Source organism: Trachurus trachurus (genome assembly GCF_905171665.1).
Source record: "Trachurus trachurus genome assembly, chromosome: 16".
Taxonomy (NCBI): Eukaryota; Metazoa; Chordata; class Actinopteri; order Carangiformes; family Carangidae; genus Trachurus; species Trachurus trachurus.
The window spans coordinates 32,667,709-32,682,713 of NC_139902.1; the positions used below are offsets into that span (position 1 = coordinate 32,667,709).

The 15,005-nt window shown below is 45.2% G+C and overlaps 1 protein-coding gene across 1 annotated transcript; it reads left to right on the forward strand.

Moving 5' to 3' along the window:
- Positions 1 to 583: 583 nt before the first annotated feature.
- On the forward strand, positions 584 to 11,166 carry LOC310999015 (single-strand DNA endonuclease ASTE1-like). Its single transcript, XM_083989308.1, has 7 exons — positions 584 to 759; positions 2,454 to 3,286; positions 5,472 to 5,777; positions 6,572 to 6,782; positions 7,489 to 7,633; positions 8,887 to 9,492; positions 10,798 to 11,166. Exons 1-6 carry the CDS (start codon positions 633 to 635, stop codon positions 9,314 to 9,316), a joined length of 2,052 nt encoding a protein of 683 aa, XP_083845434.1. The 5' UTR covers positions 584 to 632; the 3' UTR covers positions 9,317 to 9,492; positions 10,798 to 11,166.
- The last annotated feature ends 3,839 nt before the right edge of the window (positions 11,167 to 15,005 follow it).

The following is a 15,005-nucleotide window of genomic DNA, read 5'->3' on the forward strand; positions in this document are numbered from 1 at the left end:
TTTTAAAAGCCTTGCAAAAGAATGTGATAAAGATAAAACAACGGAGTTTATACTGTATCTCATAATTTTGACGTTGTTTTGTCTCCTCTGCTGGAGAACATGGTCTTTCCGGGTTTACAGCTGACTGGGAATCAGATCTAGTTTCAGTTTCCATTCTGCTGCAGCTTCTCCAGCTGCCTGGTTTCTATTCTGCTGCTGCACTCAGACCTGTCTGTGTTGCATCAGTTTTAACCTTTAGTCCTGGTTTCTTCACAATAGAGCAGCAACACCTTCAAATGATAACATGATGACATGATGACATTGATATGATAACATTCATAATATCAGGATGACTGATCCATCGGTAAATACTTCATATTTAAAGTCTGGTTTACAAAAAACAGCACAAAATCTATTCTGTTTTCTGCAATAAATAAATGTTGAGGCCAGACTGACAGTGAAGCGCTGAAGCACCTGTCAGCTGATAAACTAAAATAAACACACACTCAGACACACACACACACACACACACACACACACCAGCCCCGCCCCCTCCTGCTGTGACGTGAGGAAAGTGAAACTTAGGGAAACGGAGCCGCAGCTCCGCATAAGAACCGGAGAGCAGCGGCTCCTCGACAGACACGCAGCCGAGGATGGGTGTTCAGGGCCTGGCCAGTCTGTTGGACTCCCACGGGAAGATCTACCGGGAGGTCCGGTTCAGGAGGAGGCGGCTGGTGATCGACGGCTGCAACCTGCTCTACCTGCTCTACTTCAGCTCAGGTAGGAGTTATTAACGAAACTGAATACAAACTAGTGTAATACTCAAGTAGGCTACTACAATTGTCACTGTGCAGCAGCGAAACTTCACTTTTTACCGCATCCCTCCTCCCTAAAGTTGATCAATAACTTAGAGTTTTCTGCGGTAAAAAAACAGATATAGGATGGCGTTTGAAGATGTTGATTTAAGGGAGTTAATAGTGTTTTATTATCAGTGGTTATTGTATTACTCCGTGCACTGAACAGCCTGAACTCTGCTTCTGTGCCAAATTTAAATGCATGATCAGAATCAGAGCCACTTCTATGGACAAGTAGGCTACATCTACAAGGAAAAATAGTGGAGAAAATGTCATATAATATCTAGCTATAAACTGTAGGCTATAGAGAGAGAGTGTGAACAGGTGTGTTTTTAAGTAATTAGAATATACTCAGCTCCTTTGTGTTTGTATTGATTAATCCAGACATTTCAATGTGTAACCAAGTTTATAATCTGATCATCAAAGGACCTTGTACTAAAGACAGTGTCTCCTTCAACTGCCTCAAATGAACATTTTACTAACAACCTACAGTGTAAACATGGGAATTACAGCTTCATTACACAACTGCACTAAAGAGTTCCTGTGAACACCTGTCAGCAATATAATAATAAAACACAGCAGGAGTAATATTTATGTAATATGTGCTCAGAATTTTAATTATATGGATTAACATCTTAAATACAGTAAAATGTTGTGTAGTGTTAATGCAGGCTCAGAGGAGGATGTTATTGATTATCATGATGATGACACACCATCAAACACTGTGACTTCTACAGGTGCTAAATATAACTTGACTGGAACATTCACCGTTGTTTTAAATGCAGTCACATATTAGTCACAATAGAAAATGCACAATAACTGAATTAGCTGATTGGACAGGTGAGGCCTGTTCATGCCTTATTTCATGACGAACTAGAAAGGCACTTGGTGGAGGCCATGCCCCGCCCCTCCGACAGGTTGGTTCAGTCCTTTTAGTTCAGGTTGGTTCAGTCCAAATGCACCATCACAGTCATAACGCTTTCAGACAGACACCGTTCTGGTTCTGGAGTCTCTGAACCTTGGTTTCTGGTGAACCAGCAGGTTCCACACCAGTTTAAAGCAACACTATGTAGTAATCCAACCTTAAAGGGACAACGAGGAGTTTTGTAAAAGTGAAGTGTTTCCACACTACATTTATGAGCCTCCGCACCGTGAAATTCTTTGACCGGCGCAAGACAGACTCATGTTTTCATTCATCAAGAATTAAAGTCAGAGGTTGGAAGACGATCACATACCGTCGTAGTTCCCACCATAAACGGAGATTCGGCGGCGTTATTCTCATGACTCGCCACGAAACCGAAAGTAAGGAAATGCTGGTCGGCTCGCCCAGCATTTCCACCACCACTAATAATAACAAAATAACGATGGAGACAAAACGATATATTTATCGAAAATGGGCCCATTAACAAGTGGTAACGTAGATTCATCCACATTAACGTGAGACTTTTTTATAACCAAATAGAAACCCATTGTCCCTTTAAGTGGGAGGACGTTAGTTCATGTTACTCAGGAGGAAGTAAACACAACAAAACCAAAACGTCTTTGTTGCTGTCTCTCTTAACATTTTTGTTTGTGAAAGTCACAGTAAAGATCGTGTTATTGTGTTTCCTCTGGTTTCAGGTCTGGACCAGAACCGTGGCGGGGAATACGCCGCCTTTGAGGATCTGATCGAGAGGTTCATCAAGGCCTTGAGGGACTGTGGCATCTCGCCCTACGTGATAATGGACGGAGGCTTCGATCCCACCGACAAGAAGTTTGACACTTTGCTGCAGCGAGCGCAGAGTCGGGTCAAGAAGGCCCATCAGGCGGCGGTGGAGGACAGGAAGATGCACATCCTGCCGCGGCTCACCAAGGTGGTCTTCAGGCAGACCCTGGCCCGGCTGGAGGTGCCGTTGGCCCAGTGCTACGGAGAGGCCGACCAGCAGATAGTTGCCTTGGCCCGCGAGTGGAAGTGCCCGGTGCTCTCCAACGACAGCGACTTCTACGTCTTCGACCTCCCCGGGGGGCTGCTGCCCATCTCTCACTTCAGGTGGGAGGAGGCGGAGCGGACCGGCTCGCAGCGCTACATCCCCTGCAGGAGCTACAGTGCCTCCAGCTTCTGCATCGTCTTCGACCTGCGGCCCGAGCTGCTGCCGGTCTTGGCCGCCCTGAGCGGGAACGACTACGTGAAGCTGCAGCGGATGGAGACGTCCGTCGACTGGGCTCAGTTCGCCCCCGTGGGCTGCGAGACCTCGGGCCGCCTGGAGGGGCTGCTCTGCTGGCTGAAGAACTTCAAGACGCCCGGGGACGCCCTGAAGGCGGCACTGGGGCTGATGGGAAACCTGGAGAAGAAGAAGAAGGCGGAGGTGCTGAGCGGCTTGAACCTGGGGATGGAGGAGTACAAGGTGCCCCCCGGCTCCCTCAGTCGGTTCTTCATCCACGGGATGGCGCCCCCGCTCCCAGCAGCCGATAAGGTGATCAAAGCCTTTACTTTGGAAGGGTGTGCGTTTTTTACCCTTTTTCCACCAAAAATAACCTGTGCTGTGTCTCAATTTGAATACATCCGTACTTATACTAAGTGTTTTGAGTATGTAATGGGCTCTATGCACAGCTCCACCTCTTCCTGAATTTAAGGCAGGTCCTTCATTTCCTGGCTTACATTATTGGACAAACTGATTAATCCAGGTGTGTCTGACCATTGTGACTACTCAGACACACCTGGATTAATCAGTTTGTCCAATAATGTAAGACAGGAAATTAAGGACCTGCCTTAAATTCAGGAAGTGGTGGAGCTGTGCATAGAGCCCATTGCGTCTCAACTGACAAGTATGTCAAAATGCAGTGAACTACAAGTACCCAGATGGTTCACTCAAAAAGGGTCCAAAAGTTGAGTGTGGAACGATGCACACTTCACAACCTCAATGATCGCCATCTGGGCCACATATACTGTTAGGGCAATGTTTTCCAACAGTAAGAGGAGCCAGCGGTGCTGTCATCTCCACCTCGTCTTAAACAGGTGGCGCACACAAGCAAAAAAAGAAAAAAAGGACGAGTAAGGCGTTCATTATTGCTAATTGAAATAACAAAGCAGTAGATGTGTTGACGGGCGATAATAGCGGTCCAAAAAGAAGAAAGACAACATTGGCAACCGCTGCGATCATTAGTTCTGGCAAGTGCACAACGACAGTATTCGATTTGAGACAGCGCTAACCATTGAAATTCGCGCAGTACAGATGTTAGTACAGAGTGTACATAGTATAATACATGAAAGTGTACTCTTGGAAGTATTCGAATTGAGACACAGCACTGGTGCTGTTTCAGGGCTGGTGCCAGTGCTTAGCTTGTTCAACTCGCTTGCCTCTAAAGAATCAGTTTGCTTTTCCACTGGCAAGAAGCCCCGATGCAGGGGCTGCTCCTGTCTTTGCAAGCCTGCAATTGAGTTCTCAAAATAAAATTGAAAACCTAGTCCAAACTGCGGGTGTTGAAGCCCGGACCTAACGCGGCTTCTTTCACTAGCATTGATTCTCGGCCCGAAACTGGCCAAAAAATAGAAAAGAATGTAGCTGTCTGTGAAATTCTTAAATGAACGTTAGCCGCAGCCTGTAGCTCGGTTACTTAGCTTCAACTGTGCATGTGTGACCGATGTTGTCTGTCCTGCCCTGACTGAGTTTCAAACCTGGGACTCTCGCACTGCGGGCGACGATGCTAACCGTTTTGCCAAGAGGTCAATGACCACTTGGCTCGTGGGTTTGCACATCTTTCATGGGCGAGTGAGTTTAACTTCAGTACCGCTAACCGCCACACGTCGTCACTTCTCCTCACTGGTACCTCGTGACTGTGGCTATACCCGCGGACCTCCGTTACACATGCATCGATTAGCAGTTAAAGGCTGGGTCTGGAGTTTTGTGCCCAAAAATAAACATTAGACTTATACAAATGAAATCCGTCTCAATCATCGCCTATGGGTTTCTAGTCCTGTGTGGTCCCCCCCCCCCCCCGCCTGTATTTTGAGTCTCTGAGTCTCTCTCTCTCAGCAGCAGTCAGGACAACAAAGTAAAATAAATACAGTCTGAGTGAAGCACTGGAGCCGCGGACCGATTCCCCACCGTCACCGTCACTGGTAACAAGTATTAGGGCCGTTGTAGTGAGCTAGCTCGATGCTAACTTCGGCTAGCGGTAGCGGTTAGCATCCGCCGCTAACACCGCCTTCCCATCGCACCACAGCGGCATAAAAACATACACGGAGGCTCCCGGTGTCGGTGACGGTCGGCTATCGGTCCACGGCTCCAGCGCTTCTTTCAGACTGTATTTCCTTTCCTTTGTTGTCATGACAACGGCTGCTGTCTGGAGCAGGAGGCTACACAGCTTAGCCCGAGAGGAGGATGGGCCCAGTTTCATTGTTTTGTTTACAAACTGCAACGAACAAAACTCCAGACCCTACCTTTAAACAAACGGTAGAAGATATTGATAACGTCAACCCCTGCCCTGGTAAATTACCCCGTGATCGGTTTTTTACTTTAGACCAGCAGGGAGTTGGTGCTTGTCTGAAACCAGTTTTGAGAGCCAGGATAACGACCAGAACCAGCTCGGTGGAACAGAGGGACTTGAGGAGGTTCTTCAGTAAATATGCTCAGGTGGTTCTGTCTTCTCCCCCTGCAGGTGCTGGTTCCTATCCCAGACTGGATCCTGTTGCCTCTGACTCAGGCCCGGCTCGACCACGACATCCTGGACGTGCTGCAGCTGCAGAGGACGCAGTACCGCGCCTGCGTGGACCACAAGGACTCGCCGAGCGCCAACGTGACCTCGCGGCCGCTGCGGCGGGTGCTGTACGGGCTGCTGCTGGGCGGAGGAACGCCGCTGCAGGTGGAGGAGTGGGACCGCGAGGAGCTGCAGCTCAAGTTCTCCCAGGTGCCACCGGCCTTCAGAGGAGTCGCTCAGCGGCTGGCGCTCAGCTCGCTCCACAAGGTGAGGCGGTAAACTCTAGCTCCCCCTGCAGGTGTGGAGTGTGATTCACTTTTACAGCAGCACTAGTGGTGAACTGAGCGTCCTGTAAAATAGATCCTTGTCCACACGGAAACCAAGCGTCACCCACAAAGATCTTTTTCTTGTTTGTTTTGAAAAAAATGTCCATAAACATGTCGCTGTTTCCAGAAATATCTGCGTCCACTGAAACGACTCTCAACGTTGTAGTACGTCCACCAGGCCTGTGTGTGGCGCTATAACACTGCCACACATCAACACCAGAAACAGAGAAGAAGACAGAAATCGAAAACATTTTCTCTGACACGAAAATATGATGATCGATAGTCTTGTTCACCAGACGTTTCTCCAGAGAGTAAAGGCCTGGCTGGGCCGACTTTGATTCTGAGATGGGAGGAAAAAAACGGCCCGGCTGTTTAGATTTCTTTCAACCAATCACAATCGTTGTGGTCGGTGCCACACCAACGGTGCACTTGCAAAATATTGCCGGGGAGAAAATCGCCTACAGGCAGAGTGAAGGATACATCACAGCAATATAATACCTCAAAATTAGGTAAAGGACTTTTATTGAGTCTCCGATACGACTTTTACAAATAAAAGAAACAAACATGGGGCGGCATTTTTAGATTTTCCCACTTTGTGACCTGTTTTCAAAAATGTACCGTTGAGCTGAAACTCATGTCCGTGTGGACGGGCTCTAATGTTTTGTTGCTTCATCGTTAAGTTTGTGATGTCACAGTGGTCGTCGTCTTGACTCCGCCCCCCTCTCTCTGCTGCAGGCGGAGCCACGTGAGCGTCTGCAGCTGCTGCTCGACGCTCTGCAGGTGGACGAGGCGTCGCTGAGTCGCCTGGCGCCGGAGCTCCGCCTCCCGGTGGCCGTGACCTGCTATTGGCTGCAGAGAGCCGAGCCGCTGCCGGGGAAGGAGCTGGTGAAGGCGCTGCTGCTGTGGCTGAGCAACGACGCACTGAGACGCAGACACAGAGCAGGAGGTTAGGAGCCAAAACTGAACCGATTCTTTGGGAATTATCTCATTATCTCCTCCCCCTCATGTGGACTAAGGGCTGGGAGAAGTTTCAGAGTCCTCCGTGGCTTCTCTGAGTTACAGCGGGGCTCCGTGCAGCACTGCATGTCCATATGACGGTTGAGAACGGAGCTCACTTTTCTTCGTCCAAAAAGACACACCAAAAAACATCCAAATACCTCCATAGTGCTCGTTTATAATGTCCCTCTTGTATTGAAGCCCCGACATGAGAAATTGTTCCGCCAGTCGAAGAGCAGTGAACTGAGACACTGGGAGCTTCCGCTACAAACAAGCTTAAACATAGACATAGACGGAACAATTTCTCATGTCGGGGCTTCAATACAAGAGGGACATTACATACGAGCAGCATGGAGGTATTTGGATGTTTTTTGGTGTGTCTTTTTGTTACGAAGACAGTTGGTATCCATTTGCAACCGTTATATGGACATGCACTGCTACGCCGAGACCCCCTGTAACTCAGAGAAGCCACGGAGGACTCTGAAACTTCTCCCAGCCCTTAGTCCACATGAGGGGGAGGAGATCATGAGGGAAATTTGAATTTTGGGTGAACTATCCCTTTAACAGGAAATATCAGAAATACATAAATTGATGAAAACAAGAAGTTAAATGTGTGTGTGTGTGTGTGTGTGTGTGTGTGTGTGTGTGTGTTGCAGATGTGCAGCCTCCTGACATCTACAGATCGAAACATCTGGATCTGACCGTGGTTCACTCCTTCAACCAATGGCAGAGCTGCCTGAGCGACGCCATCAAACTGAACCAGCTGCTCTGCTGCCCCCTACAGGAGCCTCGGGTCGCCAGGTGAGGCTCCGCCCACATCGCGGCTCAGGCCCCTCCCCCCTCGACTGAGCTCATTTGCATATATTTAAATAACTTTTTCATGAAGTAAAGGGAGGGAAAACAAGGTGATCAGGTCCTCTTTCAAAAAGTGACAGATGTTTCAACTAGTGCTGTCAAAACTATCGTGTTATTAACTCATTGAGTGCCAACCACGTAATTTCTCGTTTTTCGTTCCCATGCGTTGAGTGCCAAAAACGAGATTTTTCGTTTTTTGCTTTTTTTTTAAATTATGAAAATAGACACTTTAATACACATTATATGTAAATTTGGGGACTCTACGACGAGGAGAACTGAAATAGATGAGGATCAAAGTCACATGACAGCTCATGATCTGGAAGTTTTTATCATAACTCGGCTTCTGCAAACGGAGTTCTGCATGCAGATGCAGCAGCTGCTCTGCTCTCACCTGCGCTGCTGCTCCAGCTGCTCGAGCTGCTCGGAGCTGAACCAGGAAGCTCTCAGCCGACAGTCCGCCCGGTCTTCATCTGGAGCAACACCGTGTCCTCCCCAAAGTCCTCCCGCGGTAAAATCTGATGGTCTCTGGGCCAAAGCAGACCGCCGTCACCGACCCGTACCACAGAAGGACCGCGACCACCGGCGGGACCGGTCTTCCCGAGCCGCTGTGGCCGACAGACCCTCACGTTCCGCGGCGAGAGGCTGTGACACCGCACGGTGCGTCTGTGTTATTGTTGTTTAGTGGCGCCCCCCCCCGCCCCCGATGGTGGTTTTGTGAATAGAACAACAATTGTTGTATTTATTTATCTTATACGAGCCCTTTGATCCAGAAATGCGAGTGTCAGAAGAGCGACAGACACAAACAGAGCACCTTTCATAAAAGACGCTCTATCTCCTTTTCTAGAAAAAAAGGAGGGATTTTGGTGAAACCCAGCCATGTTTAGCTTGACTTTTCTCAGGAACAGAGGCACGTAGAAACAAACGGTTTGTGGTCATTTGAAGCAGAAAGTTTCACCTTTCAATTGAGCTACAGTATGTGTTGGTGGCAATAATATAGAAGACACTATGGCTCTACATAAATCGTCAAAAATGGTCTAAATTGCCGGTACACTTGACTAAAACTTTGGAAAGGAGTGCGGCACTCAATGAGTTAACGTGTTAACGCAAATCAATTTTATCGGCGTCAATTTTTCACAGGTGATTTCTTTTATGCAGTGATGTCACAGAAACGTTTGTGCTCTCCTTCTGACCTGCTGCAGGTTGTACGAGGGGACGTTCGTCCACGCTCTGGTCCACAGGATGTGGATGAGGATCGGGAAGATCAAGTCCATCCTGAAGCCCGACCGCTCCAGCTTGCAGCGCTACCGCTCCATGTTGGCCGTCGTGCACCGGGTCCACGCCCACAGAGCGTCCGCGCCCCCCGACGCTCCTCCTCCTTCTTCTTCTTCTCCGCCGCGGCGGCAGAAACCTCTGGAGGACCTGACGTCCGGCGTGAAGCAGCTGTTCCTGCAGTTCGACGACGAGGAGGCGGAGACGGAGATCAGCAGCGCGGCGCGGGCGCAGGAGGAATCGAGTCTGGACGAGCTGCTGTCGGTGAAGACGCGCTACCGAGCCAAGGAGAGGCGTAACCGTAGCGACAGTCTGAGCCTCGTCCGCAAGGAGGAACGCCGCGGCCGCGTCCTGCTCTGAGACGTCCAGCACCAGGACCAGAGCACTGGAAAAGAGAGTGACGACGGCATTGGTCCAATGGAAGCGCCTCCTAGTGGCAGGATATGGGTATTGCAAAAGAGCCCAGAAAACCCATTCACTCCAATGTATGTGTGTTGCCCACTTGCTTGTAAACGGATGAAAACGGCCGTGTTTTTGTTTTTAGGTGTCTTGGTCATATCAGATTATACTTATAATTTGTGTATTACAAAATGTAAGTTAGATTGGAACATTAATGTTTGTCGTTAGAGCTCCTAGAGCACTGGAAAAGAGAGTACTAACGACACGCATTGGTCCAATGGAAGCGCCTCCTGGTGGAGGAATATGGGTATTGCAAAAGCGCCCAAGAACTGACATCTCTGCATTGTTGGTGAATGAGCAAGTGTGGTGTTTTCAATAATTTAAGGACATTTATAGATCACCCACGTTAAATTGAAAACCCTGCGCTTGGCCACCTTTCTTGGGGATGGGAGGAGCGAGGGGGCTCAGGTCATGTTGCGCATCCAGTTCCCCTAGGCTGGGACGTAACATGATTTTTTGTTTGTTTGTTTTTTACTAGCCTATGTGTTAATGTTTATCTGTAAAGGGTCCTCAATGATGCTATTAACCTCTTCATGCAGAGGCCATTTTTGGCAATTTCCGCCTGTTTTTGTATCACTGCAATTAAAGCTTTATAACCACAGAAGTACTAATCCCACAACTATGGTTTATGGCTTAAATGAAAGACAACCTTTGTCCCTTTACATCTATATGTATAAAATATTGAATTGAGTCATTCCATAAAAAAATGGGCTTCTGAAATTACTATTTTTTTTTGAATAATTTTGGTGAAAAGGTGATATATCAAAATCCTAATTATAAAACAGTAGCCTTTATTTGCTCGGAGATGAGAACACTGCCCAAAACAACGAACAAAATCTCAGTTCTCCCTAATCTGTCCTACTCAAAACAAAGAAAACCAAAATACAGGTATCTAACCTAACTCAGATGCAAAACAGGAGAAAAAGGGTCAAAGTAAAGGGCTTCTCATTCCTACGGGCTACTTTAACACAAGGTTTAACAAAAGGTTGCAAAGACACTAGTTCACACATCAGGCTTTGGTTGGGGATGGGAGGAGCGAGGGGGGCTCAGGTCATGTTGCGCATCCAGTTCCCCTAGGCTGGGACGTAACAGTTATACATTAATGTTTCAATCTACATTTTGTAATAAACAAATTATAAGTATGATCTGATATGACCAAGACACCTAAAAACAAAAACACGGCCGTTTTCATCAATTTACAAGCAAGTGGGCAACACACATACATTGGAGTGAATGGGTTTTCTGGGCGCTTTTGCAATACCCATATCCTGCCACTAGGGGCGCAAAACCCTTAAACCCTTAAACCCTTACCACGGGAGTCAATGGTGGTGTCCTTACTCTCTTTTCCAGTGCTCTAACCAGGACCAGGTCCGAGAGCCCAGTCAGGGTCAGTCCAGGACCAGACGTCCAGCAGTTTTCATAATAAAAGCACAAACTGGGACAAAAACCAAACAAACAGTGAAGCGGCGGTTCTGCAGAACCTCCACAGTTCTGGTTCTGGTTTTAAGGGTTTTTATATTTAACAGCACTTTGACACTTTGTGGAGGAATCAAGCGTCTCCAGAGGAAAGTTCGGAGTGATGGATTTATTGTTCAGATTTTTAAGGAAGACTCGTCAGTGTTTTTACAGATTTAAATGTTTTATTTGTTAAACTTTTTGCACTGATGTTTAAAGGGACAACGAGGAGTTTCTCCATCGGCAGAACGAAAAATTCTGCGACAAAAAAAAAGTCTGATATTAATGTGGATGAATCTACGTTACCACTTGTTAATGGCTCCATTTTCTATAAATATATGGTTTTGTCTCTATCGTTATTTTGTTATTATTAGTGGTGGTGGAGATGCTGGTCGAGCCGACCAGCGTTTCCTTACTTTCGGTTTCGAGTCATGAGAGGCTCATAAATGTAGTGTGAAAACGCTTCGCTTTTCCAAAACTCCTCGTTGTCCCTTTAATGAAGCGTATTGCATTCACCTGAGTAATTAATTTTTTGGTTTGTTCTTTTGAATATTTTTTTCTGTGTAGTTTTTTTGTGACTTTAAACCAACACTAAGGAACACGTCACATCAGGGAGCGTATAACAAATATCCTTCAAAATAAAAGTACTACTCATAACACAATGAGTAAAGGCGCTTTCTTCTACATTGCTTAACACACATCCATAGATATGCTCCTCAAAAAATACAGTCTTATTTTCACTGTGTTCCCAGTAAATTCTGATTTATATTGAAAGGAAACTACCTGTTATTACAGAACTGTCTGATGTAGCACCTTTATTTTGAAATCAGTCCTTACGTTACTTGCAGGTGGGAGCTTCTCACGGGATTTTGAAATCTCGAAGCTAAGTCAGAAAAAAATTACCTCGAAAAACAGAAAAAAATATTCAAAAATACAAACCAAAAAATAAATTACTCAGAAAAACAGGATTTTTTATTATTATTCAAGTGAATGCGACACGCTTCTGTAGATGTTGAATCTGTTGTTAATGTAAATTAATGTAAATTAATAATAAATGTTGTTGCTGCTTCAACCAGCTCAGTCCGTCTGTTTCAACACAACAGTGAAAATATGAATAAAAACAAAGTGAGATCCTTTAAAAGAGTTATAAAATTTTAATATACATTTTATTCTCAGCCTCACACACTCTCACACACACGCGCACACACACATAAATACAGCAGTCAGTGTAGCGACAGGTGGAGTTTCTATAGCGACATAACTTATTCTTCAGTATAAACTTGTTTTATTTGTACAAACTTTATTTTCCGATAACTTCCTCCTCAGTCGCTCTTTGAATCGGACGCTTTTGTTCCACAAGAAGAAATAAAATCAAACATCAGCTCCATTGACAGAAATTGGCCCAATCAATCAATCAATCAATCAATCAATCAAATCAATCAAACAATCAATCAATCAATCAATCAATCACACGTTTGAAGAAGAAAATTAACAGTGTTTCTATGACATCAGCTGATCGATCGGTGAAGAAACGTCGATGATCAATACGAACACAAAGAAAGAAAAAAAAAGAAATTACTCAATCAATTTGTCAAAAGTAAGTTTATCAATATCAATCAATAATCAAACCGGTCAACAGCCAATCAGAAGGTCGATCTGGCTTTAGTCAACAGCCAATCAGAAGGTTAATCTGGCTTTAGTGAATGTTTAAGATCTGAGACAATTTATTGATTGATCTAATAAACGATCAAATGGAAATTAATCAATAATTCATTTCAGTTTAAAAAGAGGGGAAAAAAAGTTGCACGTCAAAGACACGGAGCTTCTGATTGGTCGACTCACCGATCAATCAGCTGATTGGTTAACTGTAGTGTTTTGTGACAAACTGTTGGAACAACTCAGGAGGAGGAGAAGAGGAGAAGAAGGAGAGAGGAAGGAGGAGGAGGAGGAAGAGGAGAAGAAGGAGGAGGAGGAAGAGGAGAAGGAGGAGAGGGAAGTAGAAGAAGGAGGAGAAGAAGGATGTGGAGGAGGAGGGGAAGGAGAAGAAGGAGGAGAAGGAGGAGGAAGAGGAGGAGAGAGAAGGAAGAGGAGGAGAGAAGAAAAGAAGGAGGAGAAAGAGGAGAAGGAGGAGGAGAGAAGAGAGGGAAGTAGAAGGAGGAGGAAGAGGAGGAGAGAAGAAAAGAAGGAGGAGAAAGAGGAGGAGGAAGGAGGAAGAGGAGCAGAAAGAGGAGGAGAAGAAGGAGGAGGAGAGGAAGGAGGAGGAAGAGGAGAGAGGAGAAGAGTGTCCTCCAGTCACAGCAGATACAGAGTTTACAGGGAAATTCATGTTGTTAAGACAAAAACTGTCATTTACAGTAAAATGTACAAGTTCACACACACACACACACACTCTCTCACACTCACACACACACACACACACACACACACACACACACACACACACACACACAGGAGAATCTGACCGGTCGCACGGGTCGGAATCAAACCTGCGGTTCAGACGCGTTCTAGTTCGGATGTATCAGAAAAAACTGGAGAAACGACTCGATTAATTGATCATTAAAACAATTAATCAATCAATCGCTACACGTTAATGTCTTAAACACGACAAGTGAACGCACCACGGCTCAGTCCGGGCAGTGAACAACACCGACTGTTACTAAACTCATCAGGCCTAAAAGGGGGCGTGGCCTCTTTGATTCCTCTCTTCCTGTTCGACCATATTTGGATAATCTGGGGCGTTAGGGGGGCGGAGTCTCCTCAGGTTTGTTTCAGACTCGTGCGACTGTGTTTCTGTGTGTGTGTGTGTGTGTGTGTGTCCAGAAATCAAAGATGGAAAATCTACAGACTGTAAAAAAAAAAAGAAAAAAAAGTCTTTGTTAGAAATAAAATCTCTTGTTTAATTCTTCACGTTTTTTACAGTTAAAAGCTGAAAGTTACAAAATCAAAATCAAAACCGAGGGAAAAGTAAAATGACCTGGACTCTGCTGCTGCTTCATCATCTTCATCATCATCATCATCACTCTGTTCATCATCCGCATGAAAAAACAACGCTCTTATTTTGAAAAACAGGAAGCAGAAGCGTTTTCTACGGAAACGTATCGCATTCACTTGAAAAAAAAAAAAAAAAAAAAACTCACATTTTTCGGAGTCATTTATTTTTAGTTTAGTTTTTTTTGAATATTTTTTTCTGTTTTTGAATAATTTTTTCTGAATAATTTTTTTTTGTTTTGGTTTTTTGAATAATTTTTCCTGTTTTTCTGAATTTTTTTTTTTTTTTTCTGTTTTTCTGAGTAATTTGGTGGAAGTTTCTCACGGGATTTTGAAATCTCGTTGAATAAGAAAAAAAATTACTCTGAAAAACAGAAAAAAAAAATTGTTAGAAAAACAGAAAAAAAATCTTTTTAAAAAACGAACCAAAAAATAAATTTGTTTTTTTTCTCCAAGTGAATGCGATACGCTTTCGTAGTTTTTCTCTTTCCCTGTGTGTTTTTTTTTAAGCTCGTCTCTAAATGTGCCGTTTGGAAATAAATTAAAACAAAACAAAAAAACAAAACATCTACAAATAAAACTGGACGCGGAAACGGCAGCAGAGTGAAACTACGTTACCCACAATGCACCGCGAGTTAGAGGAAAGATGGAGGAGGAGGAGGAGAGACGCCGTCCGTCCGTCAGTAAAGGGCGTCGAGGAGGGGAGTCTGACGATTGGACGACGACGGCGTCGCCAAGGCACCGGATGAGTCAGGGCGAGGGGGGCGGGGCTTAATCTGGACGACAGGAAGTGGAGGAAGTGACGGGCCAATCGGCTGCGAGCGTCGTGACACAAAAGTAAAAGTTTGATAAAGTTTATTGATTTTAAACACGAGTCGAGTCGACGGCTCTGATCAACAAAGTCACATGACTCACAGAGAGAGAGACGCTGTGATTGGACGGTTCAGTCCCACAGCAGCTTCACAGCCAACCAATCAGTTTATAAGGTTTTAATTAATTATTACATCGGGTTTTTATCCTGATTAATAAACTCAAACGGTTCAGTTTGATCTGAACTTTTACTGATTGATCAGATAATTAATATTCGCAGCTGTTTAACAACTAATTTAACTTTTTTTATAGGAAACGTCAATAAAGTTTAGTCAAA